We start from the raw sequence: 24,093 nt of genomic DNA on the forward strand, positions 1-24,093 counted from the left end.
CCCTAACTCTATTTAATGATCCCTCTCTGCAAGTTTCACTTCAACATCAGCTTCAGTTGCTAATGACCTCATCCTCTATGTTCCCCAACTTATATATTCCAAAGTGGGATTGTGTTGACTCTGTAGGGGAGAGAAGAATAATTTTCCCTTTACTCTTCTAAGTTCTCTCCCGGATTTCTACAACCAAAGACAGATAAACAACTAAAAACCAAACAGAAGCTTATTAACAAGTACACCTCATGTATACATGGGAGATACCCAGGGGAAAATGAGTAACTCTCCTAGGTGGGCTAGAATTCAGGCTCAAACACCATCTTCAGCCAAAGACAAAAGAGAAAAAAGTGTGGGGAGTCTAACTGGGGAGGTGACCAGGAAAAACAGGAGAACAGGATTATGATTTGTTATGCAGATTTAAATGAGTGCCTTCTCTGTTGATAATATGATTTAGAGTCTGCCTTTTCCTCCTAGAATGGAGATGGAGACACCCATACAAATAGAGATTTTTTTAAAAAATTAATGTAAATTTCACTTGAAGGGTGACTTCTAACTCTGTTTCTAGATTGTTTCCTGTGTTGTCTGCTGTTTCTCAAAATAACCCTTGGGCCAGAGGCATATTTTGGGATGCTATATTCTACTATCCTTCAAATGTAATCTGTCTTTTAGCCACATCATGATGATCAGCCTCCAGATGTTTGCGTTCTGCATGAGTGCTCAGTTGTGTCTGACTCTTTGCAACCCATGGACTGTAGCCCACCAGGCTCCTCTGTCCGTGGGATTTTCCAGGCAAGAATACTGAAGTGAGTTGCCATTTCCTCCTTCAGGGGATCCTCCTGACCCAGGGATTGAACCCAAGTCTTCTGTGGGTCCTGCATTGGCAGGCGGGTTTTTTTTTTTTTTTTTTGTCTTAATCACTGAGCCACCTGGGAAGCCCCTATGGATGATTAGGCGCTCTAAATGTGCCCGTCTCTGCTCCTCCCAGTTTTGGCTGAGGGAACAGAAGGAGGTTTGTTCTGTGCACAGAACGTGGCTTCAGTAGGAATCCCAAACAGGGCAGCTTTCCTTATAACCTTATATCATCTGTGGGCAGATCCATTTATAGACGTGTCACTCTTATAATGTGTTACAGATGTTTTTGATCAAACAGACTGAATTTTCCACAGCCCCATTATTTCCCTCAGGACTCCCTGCTTCTTTTAAGTTGTTTTAATGCACTCACAAATCTCTCCAGACCCCAAATCCTTCTTGTCTCCTACAAATGGTGACTGAGCGTTTCCCACCTCTTTTTTTAAACTACCTCTCTCTTCTCTAGTCATGGCCGAACACCTCCTTTAGATTAAAGAAAGAAGCAGGAACATTTCACCATTTGTCCTTGACTCATGTCCTGTGGCATTCTTCCAGGGGAGCCTGAACATTGATGAGGAGTTTATCCTGAGACAGTTTGACATTAACTATCAGAGCAAACCATGCTATAATGTGCTCCACACAATGAGACCCAGCCAGGTTCCTCTGGAGCTAAAGAAAAGGAGTGGGCTAAATAAACTGCAGGAACCACAGTTTTTCCAGAAACTAGACTGTGAGCAGAGACTTCGGAAGCCACAGGTAATTGCAAAAAAGGGGGAAGACTGAGAGTCAAATAAAATTAAATTATATCAAAATGTTAAACGTTCTTGAATTCTGGTACCTCAGAAGGCACTGACCTTTTTCAGTAAAATTCTTGAAAAATTCTTTGATGTTTAATATTTGTTAAAAAATCTAATAAATAAACATTTGTTAAGTGAGTGAATATTTAATACATCTAACGAAGTCAGTTATACAAATAAGGCATGCCTTTTAGCATTATTGGTGATATCTGAAGAGTCATTAGTTCTTTTTATGTGTTTTATGTGTTGAAACAATCGGTTTGTTTTGTATGTTGAAACTTATCTCATGCGTTTTACATGTTGAAATTCCAGTAGTCAGTAGAACTATACATGTATGTTTATACTTTTAAGAGTAAAATGCTGCAGCCAATGATTGGGGACATTGTTCCAGTCCAAAGAATTCTTGAATTTTTATGGTGGTGTTTTTGACCACAAACCATCATTCTTGACCACATGCTTGCCTGATAATTAACAAATCGCTCAGTTTCCCAGCACCAGTTTCCTGTGAAGACAGAACAAGGAAACAGTAGAAAAAAACAGGCTCTGTTCCAAAAGGAAGTACAATGAAACCCTAAGAACTTTTCTATACAATGTGTTAGTGCAACTATATATATACAAGTCAAATTGTGCCAGTCCAACAACAGATTTCAGTGCCTATGTGGGAGTTGTGGGGTGAGGAGGTTAGACAGTTTGTTTCTCTGAAAGTGAAGATAATAATTACCTCTGTGTTTTATACTAAGTGCATGTTCAGTTGCTCAGATGTGTCTGACTCTTTGCAAACCTCATGGACTGTAGCCCACCAGGCTCCTCTGTCCATGGAATTCTCTAGGCAAGAATACTGGAGTGGGTTGCCATTCCCTACTCCAGGTTTGAAACTATTTTTCCAATATTTTTGACACAAAAACTTTGCCATTTATAACTGAACATAATCAGCTGACCTAGTTTTACACTCATGATGTTTTCCACCCTTGACTCTGTTGCATGAAATTTATGAAAACTGTGCATTCTGTCACTAATATCAGCACTTTAAATTTTCCATTTTCCACTCCTCTTTCTAAAGTGTAAAGTGTAAAATGATCCTGGACAGGCAAATCAAATCCACATGGCTCAGGCACATGGGGCCTGGATCTGGATCTGGGCTGAATGAAATTGCTCAAGTCCCTGGACTTACAAATAATTGCACAAATGCTGCTTTATAAAGCATGGTGGTTATTGCCAAAATCGAACTTTTGACTGGCAGCTGGAGGATCACTGTGCAAAAGTTCAAATAGATTTCCACATGGTATCATTTTCCTTCGGTCTGAGGGGCTTCCTTTAATACCTTCCTTTGATATCTCCTCTCTACCTGGGTTTCCCTGGTGCTTAGACGGTAAAGAATTTGCCTGCAATGCAGGAGACCCAGGTTCAATCCCTGCATCAGGAGGATCCCCTGGAGAAGGGAATGGCAACTCATTCCAGTATTCTTGCCTGGAGGTTCCCATGGACAGAGGAGCCTGGCAGGCTACAGTCATGGGGCCGCAAATCGTCAGACACTACAGAGTGACTAACACTTCATACACGTCACACTCTACCAGTGTAGATCTGCTGGCAATGAATTCTCCCAGCTTTTCTAGGTCTGAAGCTATCCTCATTCTGCCTTCATTTTAAAAGGCATTTTTGTGGGTATAGAATTCTAGGTTCAAAAGTTTTTTGTTTGTTTTCAGTACTTTAAAGATGCCCCACTGTCTTCTTTGTTGTGTTGTTTAAATCTTATGTCATTCTTAAACCCACTGAAAAAATAAATAAATAAATAAAGGTGAAAAAAAAAACAATTAAAAAAAAATCTTATGTCATTCTTATCTTTGTCACTGATTTTGAGTACTGTGATTATTATACACATTGGTATTTATTTCTTCATGTTTTTTATGCTTGGGGTTTACTAAGCCCCTTTGATCTATGAGTTTATAGTTTTCAATTATTGGGGGAAATTTTGGCCATTACGTGGTCAAATGTTTTTTCCCTCAACCTCCTCCCAGGACTCCAATCACATGTAAATTAGGTTGCATGAAGTTGTCTCATAGATCATGACTGCTCTGTTCAGTTTTGATTCTCTTTTCTCTCTGTGTTTCTATCACTTTATCTTTAAATTCTCTAATTTTTTTCTGCAAAAGATTGAGGGCAAGCGGAGAAAGGAGTGACAGAGGATGAGATGCTTGGATGGCGTCACTGGCTCAATGGACATGAGTTTGAGCAAACTTGGGGAGATTGTGAAGGACAGGGAAGCCTGGTGTGCTGCAGTCCATGGGGTCACAAAGAGTCAGACAGGACATAGTGACTGAAGAGCAACGGACATCTAAGTGGGTAGAGACCAGGAATGCTGCTGAAGCTCTTGCAGTGCATAAGACAACACCTTCCCCCTACCCTCAACAAAGAATTATCCAGCTCAAAATGTCAATAATGCCTAAGTTAAGAGACCTAATTTTAATCGGACAAATGTTTAATGAGCACCGATTGTGTCCTAAGTATTGTTTTAGATGCCAGTCTCAGATGCTTACATTTTAGAAGGTGGGAGGTGAGACAAGCAATCAGAAAAATATTTAGGACTTCCCTGGTGGTCCAGTGGTTAAGAATCCACCTGCTAATGCAGAGGACATGGGTTTGATCCCTGATCCTGGAGTATCCCACATACTGTGAGATAAATAAGGCCATGCATCAAAACTACTGAGTCTACACTTAGAGCCGCAATTTCTGAGCCCACGAACCTCAACTACTGAAGCCTGAGCATGCCCTAGAGCCCGTGCTCTGAACGAGAGATGCCACTGCAATGAGAAGCCTGCAGACCACTAGTAGAGAGTAACCCCTGCTCGCTGCAACTAGAGAAACCCCACTCACAGCAACAAAGACCCAGCACAGCCACAAAGAAAAAAAGAAAATATTTAGCATATCAAGTGGTAATAACTGCTGTTAAGAAAAATGAGTCAGGGAAAGATGACAAGCAGTATTGTGAGGGGGGTTACAGTTCTTGAACCGGGTAGTCAGGGAAGACACAACTGAATAGATGACCTGAAATAGGTAAGGGGTGAACCATGTGGGTATCTTGGGGAAAAGCATTATGGAGAGGGAACAGTGAATGCAAAGGCACTGGGGAAGCAGTGTCACAGGTGCTCTAGAAACAGCAAAGTGGTCAGGAGGCTTGGAATGGAGATCATAATGCTGAATCCAGCTCTGAGAAGGGATTTCCCGCCCGTGTATTTAGTCCCTTCCTGTCTTCTTCAAGCAGGTGTTTCTGGCTTGACTCTAGAATGGCCCACACATTCCACCTCATAGTTTATAGATATGAGTGACCCCAGGGACTCAGTCCATGGAATTCTCCAGGCAAGAATACTGGAGTGGGTACCCATTCCTTCCTCAGGGGATCTCCCTGACCCAGGGATTGAACCCGAGTCTCCTGCATTGCAGGCAGATTCTTTACCATCTGAGCCACCAGGGAAGCCCGAGAAGAGGGAGGAGCAGGATCTTCGTGTTTCGTATCTCTTAGTCCTGTGCAAATATTAGACCTCCTTTCATGATGAGACAGTGAGTGGGTATTGCATCATAGCCCTGGGCTATGAACTAACAGATGAACACCTGGTGTTGCCAAAATACTGGCTCTCTGTGCACCAATACCAAAAAGAAATATGGAAACAGAGTTTTGGAGGAAAGAGAGTAGCTTTATATCTTTGCCAAGCAAAGAGGGGACATGGGAGGCAAGTACCTCAGAAGCTATGCCCTCCTTCCTGGGGAATAGGGAGAGGTCTTAGAATCAGGACTTGTAGCCAGGGTAGGTGATAAGGATGAAAACAGTGAAGGTTTCATATTTTTCTTTCTTCTGCAAAAATTTCAAAAGGGCCACAGCTGGCATCAGGAAGCTCAGTAACTGGGTCTGTTCTCCTCCAGAGTTATCGACTGGTGACCTTCTTCCTGAAATGAAGAATGCTACAGGGGAGTGTTACAGAGAGTGTGGGGGAGAAAATGGCAGATGCAGGATACAATTCACATAAAGGATACAGTTCACATCAAGTCAGAAAGTGATTAAGGAATTAACTTTGTGAAGGACAAATCTTGTTGCATATTCTACAGATTAGTAACAGTCAAACTGCAATTGCTTAACTTTTATGGACTTGGTTTGCTGTTTCTATGGCTATTAACTCCTTCCTTTGTTTCTCTTGCTTGTTAGTAGGAAAGAAAAGTTTCATTTCTTTTTTTTTTTAACAACATGAAGACTTTATTTCATAACATTGAAATAGTCAACATTTTACATAACACATGTATTTTTGAGGTATTCACCCATTTTATTGCACAATTCAATGATTTTACGTTTAAAGAATTGTGCAGCCATCACTGCAATCCTATGTTAGGACATTTCCATCAACCCACAGATCTTTCAAGCTCATTTCCAGGAAATCCTCTTTCCTACAGTCTGCTCCAGGCAGATCTACTTTCTTTTCTTTGTATTTGTCCGGAAAAGTTTTTCTTTTTGTTGTAACAGAGTCATGGGAGAAGGAAAGACATGACATCTCTTCTCCCACTCTTTCTCTCTTTCAATTAAAGAGACAAGAGATTGGTGTTGGATAGCATTTGGATCAAAAGTAGTGTACCATTTACAAAACTGAGCACAGAGCTGGACTCATAGGTTAGTAACGTTATTGTTGAAGGTCATTACCCTTCATTGAAATATTTGATTTCTAGCTGTTTTACATAATTCTTTCATTTTTTCTTCTCAATAACCCTATGGGGTAGATAACTATTATCTCTATTTTACAAATGAAGAATTTGAGTAACTTGTCCATGGACTCATAGCTACTAAGCTGGAGAGGGCGGAATTTGAGCCCAGGTTTGTCTAAACCAAAGGCCATGCTTACCCTACCACATTATTTTCTCAGTCGTAAACTTTTCACGTTTGTAAAATCAAAGCCTACTGACACTTCATAAAATGCCTTGGAAAGGAGTAAGCATAAATTAAAAATAAATGCTACCACTTTCACAAGTTTAATTTTAGATTTATTGAAATGACAAACCAAACAAACTAATGAAATTGGGAATTATGTTATTTGTACAGAAACCTCATAAACCAAAGTGGGTGAAGATGAGATATGGAGCATGGTATCTGAACCCCAAGTTGTGGAAAAAGCAAAGAGCTGATGAACCTTTGGTTGACCCCAAGGTCTTATGTAAAGCTCAAGATGAGAATTTTGAAAAGGAGCTACAGAAGCAGGTATGTGTGTATGCTGAGACTTGATCATCTGACCTAGTGTAACTGCCTCCTCATATTGAAGTCAGAGTCTCTGGAGTAATTCAGAGGCTGCTGAAAGTCTTATAACTTGCATATTGAATTTGACAATGAGAAAGCAAAGTCATTTTATGAGGAATATGTAATAAGTAAGACTAGCGTCATGGTAGACACGATGTCTCTAAAGATGGGGCAACCACTCCTTGTCCTCCTACTCTTCTTGAGTCCATGGATAAATTGGTTGTTCAAAGGGTGGCGTGACTTGGTAGGACCATCTCAGTTGAGAATGGATATAATGTCATGAGTTCTCTTTGAGTGAAAATGTGAGTTTTTTTTTTTAATCAGCAATGAATGAATGTTAAAATTGTGATTAAAAAAAAACTACTTTTATGCCATTCAGCAGAGTTGCAGGATCTCTCTAAGAGACAAGGGACAAAGGTTAAGCACTGTTTGATGTTACAAAGCAACAAGCACATGCAACAAGGATATGTTCTGGTTTTACTGTAGATAAGCCTTGTGCCTGCCCATCTCTTGTGAGCAAGTACCTAATGGAAGAAGATGCTCCCTATAGTCCTGAAATTTTGGAAATTTTGATGCAATATTTATACAGGACTCTGCTGAGAATATTTGTGATCCTCTTCTCTGGATCAGCAGATTCAAAACTTCTCCCAGATAACATTGTGAAAACATTTCAAAAAAGTAAAATGCTATAAAAGCTTGGCTACTCATTCACTCAAAAGTCACTCATCAATTGCCTCCTTTTGCTTGGAAAGCTGAGGCAGAAAGTATTTTATCTTTTCTAGAACTGGGTATGAAATTCTTATTTTCAAATGGGAAACATGACATGAATTTATGAGCCCAAGATGCTTATATATAAGCTTCAAAATAAATAATATTAGGCAGAGTTTCTCATCATACAGTTTTTGGGGCTGCCTATCTAAATTTATGTGGTTTAACACATGACACGCTAGCAAAGTAATGCTCGAAATTCTCCAAGCCAGGCTTTAACAGTTTGTGAACCGAGAACTTCCAGATGTGCAAGCTGATTGAGAAAAGGCAGAGGAACCAGAGATCAAATTGCCAACATCCGCTGGATCATAGAAAAAGCAAGAGATTTCCAGAAAAACATCTACTTCTGCTTTATTGACTGCATCAAAGCCTTTGACTGTGTGGATCACAACAAACTGGAAAATTCTTCAAGAGATGGGAATACCAGACCACCTGGCCTGCCTCCTGAGAAATCTGTATGCAGGTCAAGAAGCAATAGTTAGAGCTGTATATGGAATGACAGACTGGTTCCAAATCAGGAAAGGAGTAGGTCAGGACTGTATATTGTCATCCTTCTTATTTAACTTATATGCACAGTATATCATGCAAAATGCCAGCTGGATGAAGCACAAGCTGGAATCAAGATTGCCAGGAGAAATACCAGTAACCTCAGATATGCAGATGATACCACCCTTATGGCAGAAAGCAAAGAAGAACTAAAGAGCCTCTTGACAAAAGTGAAAGAGGAGAGTGAAAAAGTTGACTTAAAGCCCAACATTCAGAAAACTAAGATCATGGCATCTGAGCCCATCACTTCATGGCAAATAGATGGGGAAACAATGGAAACAGTGACAGACTTTATTTTTTGGGCTCCAAAATCACTGCAGATGGTGACTGAAGCCATAACATTAAAAGACACTTGCTCCTTGGAAGAAAAGCTATAAGCAACCTAGACAGTGTTTTACAAAGCAGAGATATTACTTTGCTAACAAAGGTCCATCTAGTCAAAGCTATGGTTTTTCCAGTAGTCATGTACGGATGTGAGAGTTGGACTAGAAAGAAAGCTGAGTGCTGAAGAACTGATGCTTTTGACCTGTGGTGTTGGAGAAGACTCTTGAGAGTCCCTTGGACTGCAAGGAGATCCAACCAGTCCATCCTAAAGGAGATCAGTCCTGGGTGTTCATTGGAAGGACTGATGCTGAAGCTGAAACTCCAATACTTTGGCCACTTGATGCAAAGAACTGACTTACTGGAAAAGACCCTGATGCTGGGAAAGACTGAAGGCAGGAGGAGAAGGGAACAGCAGAGGGTGAGATGGTTGGATGACATCACCGACTTGATGGACATGAGTTTGAGCAAGTTTCAGGAGTCGGTGATGGACAGGGAAGTCTGGCATGCTGCAGTCCATGGGGTTGCAAAGAGTTGGACATGACTGAGCGACTGAACTGACTGACTGAACATATGACATAAAACAGTTTCAGCTCACTTGCAAAAAATAACTGAACATCCTCAATGAGTTAAATATTTAAAAATAAAAACAGTTATAAAACTTTTGGTTAAGGTGTCTAGAAGTTCTCTTTTAAGAAACATGTTCTGTTTTTAAAGATTTTTTTGATGTGGACCATTTTTAAAATCTTTATTGAATTTCTTACAATATTGCTTTTGTTTTATGTTTTGGTTTTTTGGCCCCAAGGCATGTGGAATCTTAACTCCCTGGCCAGGGATTGAACCCTCACCCCCTTGCATTGAAAAGTGAAGTTTTAACCACTGGACCACCAGGGAAGTCCCGAGAAACATATTCTTAAAGACTTAAATAATTTTACAAAAAGATTTATCTTAATGGTGAAAGCCAGTAAAAACATTTGTCATAACAGTTACAGTCAGCTCATGAAAAAGAAATAATACTTAAATTTTGAAAATGTGGTTTATAGAGCTATTACAGTAAAAGACTGCTTATCAGGCAGTTTAGACACAGGAAGGACTCAAAGCAATGGAATTGTTCTATAATGATTTTTGTAAATCACACTTTTATAATACCTGAAGACTGAATTTCTTGTGTACTTTAAGTGATGCCACTTGGCTATGCACCTCAGTTCACAAGACATGTATGCAATAGTGTGCTGGTTAGGGCCAGTCACCATGAGGGCATGGCTGTCTTGCTGGAAACACGAGTTTTGACTATTCTTGATTGAATTCATTTGGAGAGTGAAATGGCCTTAAAGAACTGAATTACAATGATAGAAACTTCTACATCAAGATTTTAAATTCAAATAAATTGAAGAAAAACCAAATGAATGCATGAATACTCCGAAGACATTGGGACTGCATCAAATCTTTTTTTTTTTTTTTAATTATCATGCCCTTTGGAGTTAATTCTAAAATTTGGAGATATATACTGAGTAGGAAAACACTCCCATTTCTTCCTCTACCACTCTCAATTCTGGTCAGCAAATGTGCTGAGGTTTTTTTTCCCCACACCAAGCAGTTTTCTGATTCTCCAACAGCAGCTGGATGTCTTACGATTGTACTCAGTTCTGACACTGCCTACCTGGAGACAGCATCCGATCCCACAGTTTGAAGGCTCAGACCCCAAGACTGCCCCCACTGCAAATGCTAGCCTCAAGTCCAGGTTGTCACCCATGCTTCTGGCTGAGAGGCTATAAATCGAAGGTTCCCATGACCCCCTCCTTGTGTTTAATCGTCTGCAAGAACAGCTCACAGAACTCAGGGAAACAGTTTACTTACAATCTAGTAAGATTACCAGTTTATTATAAAGTTCAGTTCAGTTCAGTTCAGTCGCTCAGTCGTGTCCAACTCTTTGCGACCCCATGAATCACAGCACGCCAGGCCTCCCTGTCCATCACCAACTCCTGGAGTCTACCCAAACCCATGTCCATCAAGTCGGTGATGCCATCCAGCCATCTCATCCTCTGTCGTCCCTTTCTCCTCCTGCCCCCAATCTTTCCCGGCAGTAGGGTCTTTTCCAATGAGTCAGCTCTTCGCATGAGGTAGCCAAAGTATTGGAGTTTCAGCTTCAACATCAGTCCTTCCAATGAACACCCAAGATTGATCTCTTTTAGGATGGACTGGTTGGATCTTCTTAAAGAGGTACTTTCAAAAGCAGCCAAATGGAAGAGATGCACAGGGCAAGGTATGTGGGCAGGACTCAGAGCTCCCTTACCTTCCCCAGGTACCTTCACATCCTTACCAACCTGAAAGCTTGCCAAATCCCCTTCTTTAGATTTGTACAGAGGCTTCATTATACTGGGCTTCCCTGGTGGCTCAGATGGTAAAGAATCTGCCTCCAATGCAGGAGAGCCAGGTTCAGTCAACTGGGTCAGGAAGATCCCTTGGAGGAGGGCATGGCAACCCACTCTAGTATTCTTGCCTGGAGAATTCCATGGACAGAGGAGCCTGTTGAGCTACAGTCCATGAGGTCACAAAGAGTCGAACATGACTGAGCGATTTTAATTGATTACATCACTGGCCGTTCCTGATTAATTCAACTCCAACTCTTCTCCCCTCCCAGGAGGTTGGGGTTGGAGCTGAAAGTGCCAACTCTTTAATTACATGGTTGGTTTCCCCGGCAACCCACCACCATCTTGTAGCTATCTAGGGGGTTTCCAAAAAGACCTCATTAAGATAAACTCTGACATGGCTGAAAGGTGCTTGTTAAGGAAAAACTCACCTCTGTGGCTTTTATTACTTAAGAAATGTCAAGGCTTTTAGGAGCTCTGTGCCAAGAATGGGAAGAAGACCAAATACATATTTCTTATTATAAATCACGGGCTTCCCTGGTGGCTCAGACAGTGAAGAATCCACCTGCAATGCAGAAGACCTGGGTTCGATCCCTGGGTTGGGAAGGTCCCCTGGAGGAGGGCATGGCAACGCACTCCAGTATTCTTGCCTGGAGAATCCTTATGGACAGAGGAGCCTGGTGGGCTACAGTCCATGAGGTCGCAAATAGTTGGACATGACTGAGTGACTAAGCACAGCATAGCACATTATAAATCACAGTATCACCATTATTAATCTCAAATAGAGTCTAGACATCCTAGGTCAATAATTATCTAACTGATAAAATGTGTTGTTTATCCTTAATACAAGAGTAACAAAAAGACCAGGGAAAGGAAAGTTGGGTATCTTTTGAAAACCTTTGTAGTCATCAACTTCTGAACATTATTTATACACATATTCCCACATGAGAAGGAAGTAGTTTATTATTTTTTTTTCATTTATTTTTATTAGTTGGAGGCTAATTACTTTACAATATTGTAGTGGTTTTTGTCATACATTGACATGAATCAGCCATGGATTTACATGTAAAAGTAGTTTAAAATGAGGTACTTGATAAAGGGCTCAGTGCTTTTAATTAGGACAAGGATGACATTAAGCTTCTGACAGCTGACTGTTTTTTAACCTGTGGACCCTCTTTCAGGAGGAGTTACTTGCGGACCTTCATGGAACTGTTGCCTTTAAGGATTTTATTCTGAGCAGGGGCTACAGGATGCCGAGTGTGAGTAGAGGGTCATTTCGGAGAGACCCGCTTAGGGGCTCACAGTTGCTAATGGGAAAGGGGTCAGTGCCCTGATGAAATACTTCCTTTCCAGGCGCACACCAGGGCTCAGCCCTGGAGAAAGGGTGTGCTTACCCCAGACAGGGGCCCACAGATGGCGTTTGTTGTTTTGCCCTTTTCATTCTGCCTGCTGCTTCCTGTTGACTCACCTTCCTTGGGTTTGGCCTTAATGGGACCAAATGAAAGGGATCTGTGTGCAGGGCGAGAGGCTGCTGCTAAAACACTGAATCCTCCAGGATTTACTGTTAAGTCTCCCTCACTTCCACTTCTAAGGTCAAGGAGCCATGCTGGGGTCAGGACCAAGTGAAGCTGGGTGTCACAGTAGTACTATTGTGCTATATGTGGGCAGGAGGAGAAGAGGGGGAGATGGTAGGATGGCATCACCGACGCAATGGACATGAGTTTGAGCAAGCCCCGGAGATGGTGAAGGACAGGGAAGCCTGGTCTGCTGCAGTCCATGGGGCTGCCAAGAGTCAGACACGACTGAGCGACTGAACAACAGTGCAGGAAGCAGGAGGATGCAGACCAGGCCAAAAGGTCACTTCCTGGGCACCCCTGAGGGCCCTTCTGTCTTTTCCTCCCTTTGTGTTGCCCCCTCCGTGAGCCTGGGCAGCTGGTCCTGCTGCCTCCCATGTGGAGACTCCCCTGGAAGACGACAAGAGTGGGGCGGGAGGCTGGCAGAGCAGACCGTTGAGCAGGAGGGCCGGCAGCCTGGAGCTCTGTCCCCAGACCACTGTCCCCACGGCAGGCAGCCAGGCCGAGCTGGGGCCCGAGTCATGGATGGTAAGTTCTGGGCGTGTCCAGCGTCCTCCGGGTGCACTCGGCCTGAGGAGTCTTCAGGAGGCCGTGCAGCCAAGATGGCAGACTTTCCTGGAACTAGGATACTGGATTTCTTTTTTCCAAGAGGGGTAGAATGAACAAAAACTTATACTGACTGTCAAATGGTGGAGAAGGAAATGGCAACCCACTCCAGTATTCTTGCCTGGGAAATTCCATAGACAGAGGAACCTGGCGGGCTAGTCGTGGGGTTGAGAAAGAGTCAGACACCTCTGAACGACTAAACAACACCACACTGGCAAATAGGTATTTTGATCAAGCTCAGATATAGACTGATTCAGAGTTAAATCAGGCAATGTGAGGGGAATGTCTAGTGTGTGACATAGACCAATGGGCTAAAAGACTCTGTTACAGAACTAGGAATGAAATCTACCCTTTAGCTCTGAGCATCAACTATAGGCCCATTAGATGTAGTAATGTACTCATACACATTTGTGTGTTTATAATAACTGCCTCATTTTCATATACAGCCTACATAAGTGTATTATATGTATAATATATAAAATATGCTTATATATTTTATGTGATTATATAATTGTATAGATGATTATATAATACATGCAAACTTATACTTAGCTTAAATATAATTATGTGTGTGTATATATATATGCAGACATATTAATATATGTTCTTGCCAAGGAGATTGTGTGTTTGTGTGTGTGTATATATATATACATATATATATAGTAACTGGGTATCTTGATATTATGATGACTCATAGTTTTTCTGAATATTCTTAGTGGCAAGAGATTTGTTTTTTCATTTTGCTTTGTCTCCTATTCATTTAATCCATTCTGTTGATGAACATTTAATTCAATTTTGGGCAAAAAGAAGCATGCCTGAATCACTGGCTACTCTTTTAGCTGCATCAACTGAAGAGAGATGATGCCCCTGGCTACAGTTGAGTCCCGTGCGAACACCTGCAAGTCCAAACCCTGGAATATTTTCTCCCTTTCTTGTATCTTATATCCTTGATTTTATCAATAACATTTCAACTAAAAGAGAGGAGGAACTCTATTATGGTAAATTATATATATATATAGTCCTTTAGTCGTTACTTGTTTAACTTTATATGTGAGCTTTATTCTCTTTCACTCCCCTAGTTTCTATGTACACTGTGTATATACACATTTATATATGTTACATGAGCATAGGTACTTACACATTCCAGTGTCTGCTTCTGAATTAACTGCTCTGTACATTACTGACAGTTTCATTCCCTCAGCTACACAGAGGTCCAGGCCTTTAATAGCAGAGATGAGCAGTACAAGGCTGTGCTGAGCTGGGCTGAGCTGGACTTAGCCATAAAATGAGTGTGAATTAATCTAGGCATTTCTGATGATATGCAACTAGCTTCCAAAGTCCACCATGTAGCATGGTCTAGTCATCAACATCAGATGTTGAGTACTATAAAGATATACAATAGAGTATGAGATTGTGAATTCAGGTATGGTAGTGGTTCTGACCAGACTGCGCAATTTTCATTTGCCAATTTTAGCTTCTCTGATCTTTTCTCTTTTTTTAGTTCCTTGAGAAGCTGTATATGAAGAAGGAATGTAAACGTGAGTGTAACCAGAGTCCTATAAAATAACTCTAGCATAGAAGAATCTTGGGAAGATGATTAGACAGTTTTCATTTACTTAGCTATTTCTCTCTTGTTAAACATTAAACAAAATTTATGATGAATGTCCCCCCACAAATGTACAACTTTGACTTGGCAACATCCATAAAATTTGTAACTAATACTTGTAAACATTTCAGAATGGTCTTCTGTTTCAGGTAATCAATATTTTATATATCTTATCAACTATGAGATCAATATTCATATTTGGCGTTCTAACACTTTTGTAGCATTGTCAATATAACATAGTTATAGCAACTATTTGTAAAAATAAATAAAACCTTTAAAAAGCTGAATTACTGTCTTGCATTTTTTCGGAGTACTATTTTCCCTGCTTTGAATGAATGCCTCCTTTACTTTTTGTTTACAATATAATCTTTCATTTTGAATTCAGCTTACTGAGGATTTTTCCCCATTTTTTGGCATGTTAGTCTTGATAATAAATGTGTACTCATAACATAAGGTCATGGATCATAACGTTTAATGGAAACTCAAGATAACATTTTTAAAATTAAATTTAAAAAACATTTTTTATTAAAAATGTTAATGCTTATGTTAGGAAAATTAGGAAACATAGACTAGCAAAAAAACATTAAAAAATACAAAGAATTTCTGTAGAGTCATTGGAATGCATCTTTCTAGATCTTTCTCTCTAGATAATTTAATCAAAAGGAGTTTATTAAAGGGATATTGGGGAGTTCCCTGGTGATCTAGTGGTGGTTGACTCCACACTTCCAATACAGGGGGCTTGAGTTCGATCCCTGGCTGGGGGTCTTCTGCAAGCCACGTGGTACAGTCAAAAAAATAAAGATGCAAAAAGGATATTTGTTCCCAAGTTTTGTCAGTTACTGTATGTGTCTTCAAATCCAAAATCTCTGGCTGATGGATGACCTTTCATCCTGTGGGACTGTCATGGTCCCATTTCAATAACCTGTAGCTGTGAATGAGTCTTTATGTGTCCAGACATGTTAGGGTGATGGAGTACACGAGAGAAGCAGTGAAGCCATAGTGTCAGCCCATTGCTATGAAATGAGTTTCAGTGTCAACCGGGATACCACAGTGGTGAATAAGCATCAGGAAGTCTGTGAATGTTAGTGTAGGCAGAAGTTTGTTATGCAGGAAAGCAAGTCCAATTCCAGAATTAGTTGCTATTCTAGTAAGGCCATTTTCCCCAGACTCCCTTGATGTTTCAGCGCATCGTACATTCCCACATCGTAGCCCATGGGAGCCACGAAGGGAGAGCTGCTCAGCCTGCAAGCCCAGAGGAGGAGGCATCCAGTTGTACTAGGCAAACTGGGGCAGGATTTTGGCATTCAGTCCCATAATTCTGACTTTCAAGTGTTGAGTGGAGGAGGTGTTGGGGGTGGTCTGGAGAGAATTCACTTACTTCCCTGGACACATTGTTCTTGGCTTTGTTGCATTCAAGCCTAGTTTATATCAGGGACTCAAGTTTGGTTTTCATTTCCAGACAACTATTCCGCAGAAGCTGTAGCTAGATCAACCTTAGTGAATGGAATTCAAGATATTGCATGTGGAGCCTGCATTTCTGCCTCCATGCTTATGACATCTCTGGGCAACATTGGTGCTCCTGGAGAAAGAAGGGGGCTGGCATGCAGAGGCTAGGTTAAACTTTCCCTTAATTATTGAGTGCTTCCTCTGTAGTGGAGTCCTTTGGGTACATATTCACAAAGAACCAAATCCCCTCATACTCTGAATCCATTCTGTGCAATCCCCTGTATACCTCTTCTCCCAAACCTCCTTGTCACCAGCCCTGCATTCATGATCCTTCCAAGTCTCTGGCTTCGAAGCTAAGCCATCAGCTGCTGACCATTAATTGGTGACATATGCTCCTCAGGCCATTTCTCCTTTCAGACAAAGTGGTCAACAGGATGAAACGCTTACATTTCTGTCTGCTCGAAAAGTCCTCTTCTCAGCTATTCTTCAGGGCCACCCTTGAGTTGGGCTAGAGTGTCAAGGCAGTCCACTCGTGGCTGCTGCCATCATATTGTGGAGGCTGTCTGTTTCATTACCCGGACTTAAAGAACATCCCCAGGTGAGGCGTATAGGCTGAGGAAGATGGCAGTGTGGTAGGAGTGGGCACACCGTGTCTTCAATTTCTGGTCAAACCCAGTCCTAAATAGAAAATTGTCACCTGATTACAAGAAGCAATATAACTTGATAATTAAATCTGTGGACTTTGGAGCTGGAGAGCCTCAATTCAAACCCAGCTCGCTCCTTATTAACTGTATGACTATGGAGCAAATTGCTTATCCCCTCTCTGCTTCAGTGTTCTCATCTAACGTAGGGATGGTAGCAATAATAACAGTACCATCTCCCAGAATTGGGGTGGGGATTAAAAGGAATGTTAGCAGTAAAGTGCTTAGAGCGGAGCCTGGCACACCATGCGCACGCACTGCATGTTAGCTGACTTTATGGCTTAGGGGATCAGATGACCCCCAGTTGAAGATGAGCACCAGTTGCCTGGTTACCTAAGGTTTCATGATCAGGCTGGTGTACGAGCCGGTGCCAAGCAACAAGCTGAGATTGGTTCTTCTGAAGGAGAGCGGTTCCATGCCCCAGAGCTCACAGCTCAGTTGCAAAGCCCTGGGGCCCCAGCTCTGATTCGCCTTTCTGGCCGTGCCAAAGCTCCATTCAGCAGCTCTCTGTCCCACAGGTGCTTCAAGCATTCTGGCTTTGCTGGATCAGAGGGCAGAGATTTCTGGACCATCTGAAAGCCTGCTCTCACTTCAGGCCACCCTCCAAGCTGGCAGCCTCTCAGATTACTAAAGACATGAGCTGAAACAGCACATCTAAATCTGGCCTCCAAAATCCAAAGAGTAGTGCATGTAGCACATCATTATATGCTGTTTCCAACTCCCAAGTGTAATAGATGTAAATAACCTCAGGAGTGTAGATACTAACAAAGAAGGGATCAATAGCCAGGAAGCGATGAATTTTTGAGTTTTATTCCATTTGACTTTAATATAATTTATTTTAATTGTAAGTATGTTTAAGTTTTAAAAATTTATTTATTTTTGACTGTGTTGGGTCTTAGTTGCAGTATCTTTGTTGCATCATGCAGAACTTTCATCTTGGCCCATGAGCTCCCTAGTTGTGGCATCTGAGCTTAGTTGCTCTGCCCAATGTGGGAATCTTAGTTCCCTGACCAGGGACGGAACCTGAGTCCCTTGCATTGCAAGGTGGATTCTTAACCACTGGACCACCAGGGCAGTCCCCTTAAGTCTTAATAATGACTGTGTTTAACAACCAGCTCACTAAATTCTTGAAAAGCTAATAATTGGCTTTTGTGAGCTGGGAAAAACTGTCTCTAGCACGTTACTGATGGTAGGATTGAAGTTAGTGGCCGGGGGTGGGGGGAGGGTGTTAGGGGTGAAGAATAAAAAGAATTGTCTACCCCAACCTCCTTCTGGGTTATTTCCACAAAAACATTTTAGGAGTCTTCATGCAACGTGGGAAAAACCTCACCACAGAGGGGAGTAGGGAGAAATTCTCTGACAAGGAAGGCTGCACTCGTTTGGGCCTTTATTGCTGTTCAGTCCCCAAATCGTGTCTGACTCTTTGCAACCCCGTGGACTGCAGCATGCCAGGCTTCCCTGTCCTTCACCATCTCCCAGGGTTTGCTCAAAGCCATGTCCATTGGGTCTACCAAGGAGCAAATGACAAAATGGCATCAGACGTCTGAGAGTTTTACTGGGGTTGGGAGTAGGAGAGCATAGGGAGTCTTTAGATTCTGATGCATGTGTGATTCCCCGTGGAAGGAAAGAGGGAAGGAAAAAGAAGACTTGAGTTGGAGGAATTTTGACTCCAGGACAATTCAAGTAAAGGTTTGGCCAGACCAATGGGGAGACCTCAAGTCAAGGTTGACAAGAGGAGGCGTCTCACATTTTGCTAAAACAGGCTTGCCTTGGTAGGTCTGTATGCTCAGTCACTGGCTGGGAGCAGCCCAAGAGAGCACGACCCTGGTGAGAGGGTAAAAGATCCTGAGGGGTAGCAGCTGGGTCCATCAGTCACTTGTACTCCCTGCAACAGGTGATCCGAGCAACATATTTTCATAGGGTTGGGAGGTGAGAGAAAGTGAAACCATCTGAACATTCCCATATGGTCACAGTTCAGCATTTAGGGTCTCACTGTTTCCCATCAATACTCTGCCTTCACATAAAGAGACTTTGCAAAGCTGTGAATTCAAATGGTATTTAAAATTTTTTTTTTAAATTTGCTTTATGAAGATACAGTTTACATATAATAAAAGTCATCTGTGTTAAGTGTATAATTCTTCTATATTTAACAATATATGAAATCATGTGACCACCACCACCACCATCAAAATGCAGAATATTTCTAACAACATTAATGGTTCCCTCTCACCCCTTTCCTTCAACCCTGATCTCTGTCTTTCTCTGGCTATTAGTAATTCTTTATTGATTTCAGCATCCCAGAATATATAGAGAAATGTGGCTCTTTCGCTCAGGCCCATGGCACCGGCAGGACGGGCAAGTGTCACAGTCTTCATACTGCCAGGAAGCTCCGTAGCCACCGATGAGACGGGAAGTGGCATGATAGACAGTACAAGAAGGCCCATTTGGGCACAGCCCTGGGGGCCAACTCTTTGGTGGTGCTTCTCATGCCAAGGGCATTGTGCTGGAAAAAGTAGGAGTTGAAGCCAAACAGCCAAATTCTGCCATCAGGAAATGTGTCAGGGTTCAGCTAGTCAAGAAAGGCAAAAAAAAATCACTCCTTTGGTACCCGATGATGGTTGTTTGAATTTTATTGAGGGAAATGATGAAGTTCTGGTTGCTGGATTTGGTCGCAAAGGTCATGCTGTTGGTGACATTCCTGGAGTCCACTTTAAGGTTGTCAAAGTGGCCAATGTCTCTCTTTTGGCTTTATACAAAGGCAAGAAGGAAAGACCAAGATCATAAATTTTGATGAGGAAAGCACAACAGTAATCAAGTTTCATATACCAAAAAAAAAGAAATGTAAAAACTTGCTCATAAATCATTGCCTGGCTTCATCAGTCTTAGCAACAAATGGTATTTTAATTCAGCAAATTAAAGGATCATTTCTTTTCTTTCAGTTCATCAACTCTAAGACATGAGATTTCTAGAGAAAAATCCCAAGGACTCTCTGATTTGGGGGGATTGTGTCTGTTTCAAAAAAGATCCACAAATTACTTGATACCCTCTCTTCAAAATGCATTGTTTAATTTCTTTTCCCTTGAGTGTGGGCTGTACCTAGCCTTGATTTTAAGGACTAGAATGTGGGAGAAGTGATCAATTGTTGCTTCTGAGACTAAATCATAAAAGACATTGTGGCTTTCTTCTTGTTCTCCCTTGAGTCATTTGTTCTAGGAGAAACCAGCTACCATGTTGTGAGGAAAGGCCCACACAGCAAGGAAATGAAGCCTTTTGCAAATAGCCATCTTGGAAGAGGATCCTCCAACCCCATTAAGCCTTTGGATGAGACTGTAACCCCTTCTGACATCCTGACTGCAACCATCTGAGAGATACCGAGCCAGAATCACCCAGTCAAGAGGTTTCTGAATTTATAACCCATAAAAATGACTCTAATGCTTATTGTTTTAAACCATTAAACTTAGGGATTATTTGTTATGCAGTAATAGATAACTAGCAGATTTTTGTCCCTGGAAGTAGGATGCTACAACAAGAATGTAAAATGTGGAAGGGAGAAGAATTGAGAAACAGGTTGAAGCTAGAAGAATTTTGAAGAAACTGCTAGTAGAAGCCCCACAGACTTTGGGGAGGCTGTGGGTGAAGACTTACAGGAAAATGAGGCAAATATAACTGGAAATTGGGAGAACTGGTCTCATTTTTCTGCAATGGTGGTTTAATCACCAAGTTGTGTCTGACTCCTTACGACCGCATGGACTGTAGCCCACCAGGTTCCTCTGTCCAAGGAATTTCCCAGGCAAGAATACTGGAGTGGGTTGCCATTTCCTTCTCGAGAGGATCTTCCTGACCCAAGGATCAGACCCGTGTCTCCTGCTTGGCAGGTGGGTTCTCTACCACTGAGCCACCTGGGAAGCCCCTTGTAATGCAATAGCAGGAAGTTTATCCACACTGTTATCTGAAATAACATGGAAAGTAGAATAGCCCCTGATTAACTGGGGATGTAACTAAGGAAATTTTTATACAGAGTGTTGAAGGTATTGCTTGGTCTCTTGCTGCTTATAGTAAAATGCAAGTTAAGCCAAAAGGACAGTTAAAAACAATCAGGACTTCATGGTTTTGAGAACTCCAGGCCTCTCACATGACAACTGGTCTTTAAGAAGTGATTTGTAGCAAAGATTAAACCCGAAAGGACACATAAAGGACACAGCCAGGAAAACATGGTTTAAAGATAAATCCAAGGATGTTATTGTTAAATCCCTTGTTAAGACCTCATAAAGATCAAAGATGACACTTCAGAGGACATTTAGGCAGGCAAAACTCTACTTAAATTTTTAGCATGCCTCACAGTTTTAATCAAACAATGGAGCATCTAAGAAATTGGTGGGTGTTGTTCTTCAGCAGACTCTCAAGGTTGAGAATGACTTATTGTAAAGAGATTTGTGGGTTTGGCTCTTGAATAATGATGTGGATCCAATAAGATTCAAAGGAGACCTGCAAAGTTTTTTGAAGAACTGGATTGGAATAAACACTGCCAGCTTGGACTAAAAGGGGGTTGTGTCTGAAAGGGGATGAGTGTACTTTGCACATGAGAGCAACATACATAATTTGTATCTGAAGGACAGGCTATGCTGGTCTAGATTCTGTCCACAAGTTATTTGATTTTCTTTCCTGCAAAGGAAATTTGGAGGAGTTTAGCTCTCTTCTTGAAGATGGGCTGTGCTAAGCTGCTTACTTTTGGCTGTGTCATCTCAGTAGTTGCAGTATGTGGGCTCACTAGTTGTGGTTTGCAGGCTTAATTGTCTCTCAGCAAGTGGGATCTTAGTTCCCCAACCAGGGATGGAACCCGTGTCCCCTGCATTGGAAGGCGGGTTCTTAACCACCAGAGAAGTCCCTAGCTGCTAATGAATAAAATGTGTCAGAAGTGGCAAAGTGTGATTTCCAAGACGAGATTATAAAAGGCATTGTTCCTCCTCCCTGCCTTCTCTTGCATCACATGTCATAGGGCCGTTTTTCAACGTCAGCTCAACTGATGTTTTGGACATGATTATTTTTTGTTGTGAGGGGCTGCTTGTGCATTATAGGATGTTTAGCAGCATCTCTGATCTCTACTTACTCAAAAGTCCCCTAAATTGAATTGTTTGGTCAAAGTTTATATACATATGTACATACACATATACACACACACTCAAATTTCCTTATTTATTCTGGTTTTTTTTTTTTTTCGGTAAGGCTTTGTAAACCCGAATTGCCCTTCAGAAAGTTTGTATCTTTTCCCACTTTCACAAGTTGAATCTGTAGACCTTTTTTTTTATTTTAAAGCATTTTTTGCCAGTATTAGTTTTGTCTTTCAGAACTCTTTGCCAATATAATAATCAAAAATTGGTATCTTGTTTTAATTTTTTTATTATTGGCGAATTTGACCATTTAAGAAACAATTTTGGTCTGTTGTATTTCTTTGTGACTTAGCCCATTTTTTTTCCTGGTGCATGAGCAAAAACATAGGACTTACTTTCTTTTTTGAGCTTTTTATTTTATTGGCATATAGCCAATTAGCAATGTTGTAATAGTTTCAGGTATACAACAGAGCAACTCTTCCATACATATATACGTATTCATCCTCCCCAAATTCTCCTCCCTTCCGGGCTGTCACATAACATTGAGCAGACTTCCTTGTGCTGTATGGTAGGAGGACCTGCTTCCTAGGGCAGGCAGTTCTGCATATTTTGATGAGGAGGGCTGGAGAAGCCCCACTTCCCTCACTACCCCTCCTAGGCAGATGCCCAGTGTACACAATTCTCCCCTTAAAAATTCATTCCTTTAGTTTGTTCTCCCTCTAGATTTTAAAATATCAAGCAAATCCACTGTCGGGTATTGGTGATACATCAACTTTCTTTTTGACACATTTTATCAGATGCCAATACGTAAACAGTGCCATGGCTGGGTGGGACCAGGAGGCAGTCAAAGAATAATACTGAAAGGAGGAAGAAGGCAAGAAATGGGATAATGGTCACTTCAAACTTTGCCCTAATCATAGTTTTGCTTAGGTATATTTTTTTCTAGGGCTTCCCTGGGGGCTCAGATGGTAAAGAATCTGCCTACAAGGCAGGAGACCTGGGTTCAATCCCTGGGTTAGGAAGATCCCCTGGAGGAGGGCATAGCAACCCATTCCAGTATTTTTGCCTGGAGAATCCCCATGGACAGAGGAGCCAGGCGGGCTACAGTCCATGGGATCGCAAAGAGTCAGACACGAGTGAGCAGCTCTCTCTCTCTCTCTCTCACACACACACACACACACACACACATCCTTTTCTAATCTACCTCTCTCTCTCCCAAGAATATAACTGTTAATTTTTTAAAAGTATTTTTTCAGGACAATCATCTCTTGTATTTTGGTAATACATTCTTGGTGTTTCACTGTTCCTGATATTCATTCATTCAACAAATATATAGTTTGAGGCCTGACTATGTAGGACTTTAGGTACTCTGTAGGACTCTTTAGGGAAAAACCTATATATTCCCTGCTCTCATGAGCCTATTCTCTAGTGTGGGAGACACACCATTAACAAGTAATCAAAGCAGATAACATGGTAAGTGATGGATAACGGTGATCAGTGAGATTCCAGAACTGAAAATAATCAACAGTAGTCCTGCTCGGCTGGTGGTGTAGGCATGGCTTGGGAGGGGGAGGCTGAGGAAGATTCTGATCTATATTTATTTCCTTAACAGTTGGCACCTGGTGGCAGTGAGCATCTTCCATTCCTTACTACAATTATTTGAATTGTTCCCACTTGGGTGGAGGGTCGGCATGTGTGGCATGGCTTGACATGACTGATTAGAAGTAATAGTGCCTACTAGCTCTTCCTCTTTTTGTGTTCTGGACCCACTACCCTGCTCTGGGAGCCCCCAGTGAAAGTGAAAATGTTAGTAGCTCAGTGGTGTCTTTGCGAGCCTATGGACTGTGGCCTGCCAGGCTCCTCTTGGTAGCCATTTCCTTTGCTAGGGGGTCTTCCCAACCTGGGGATCAAACCTGGGTCTCCTGCAATTGTGGGCAGATTGTTTACCCTCTGAGCCGCCTGGGAAGCCCGGGTGCCCCCCAACACCACACTTAATGGTTTCTGTTTTTCCCTTCCTGATCGCCTCTCTTCCTCTTTAACCCTTCTGAATTAACCTTACTCCTTAGTCTCTTTGCTGCTTGAAGTGATGTCCACACACCAGCAGCACCATTATCAATTGGCAGCTTGTTGCAAAGGCAG

The 24,093-nt window shown here is 41.7% G+C and overlaps 1 protein-coding gene and 1 pseudogene across 1 annotated transcript in view; both read left to right on the plus strand.

Moving 5' to 3' along the window:
• The window catches only part of FAM47E (family with sequence similarity 47 member E), a 29,137-nt gene extending 14,157 nt beyond the window's left edge, over positions 1–14,980 (plus strand). Inside the window, exons 5-8 of the mRNA XM_043448027.1 lie at positions 1,399–1,599; positions 6,718–6,873; positions 12,095–12,172; positions 14,595–14,980. Coding sequence (XP_043303962.1) covers positions 1,399–1,599; positions 6,718–6,873; positions 12,095–12,172; positions 14,595–14,660 — 501 coding nt within the window. The 3' untranslated portion in view covers positions 14,661–14,980. The remainder of the gene's footprint in view (positions 1–1,398; positions 1,600–6,717; positions 6,874–12,094; positions 12,173–14,594) is intronic.
• A 1,786-nt stretch (positions 14,981–16,766) lies between these two features.
• On the plus strand, positions 16,767–19,641 carry LOC122428021 (annotated as a pseudogene).
• The last annotated feature ends 4,452 nt before the right edge of the window (positions 19,642–24,093 follow it).

The sequence above is a fragment of the Cervus canadensis genome, chromosome 26 (assembly GCF_019320065.1).
Source record: "Cervus canadensis isolate Bull #8, Minnesota chromosome 26, ASM1932006v1, whole genome shotgun sequence".
Taxonomy (NCBI): Eukaryota; Metazoa; Chordata; class Mammalia; order Artiodactyla; family Cervidae; genus Cervus; species Cervus canadensis.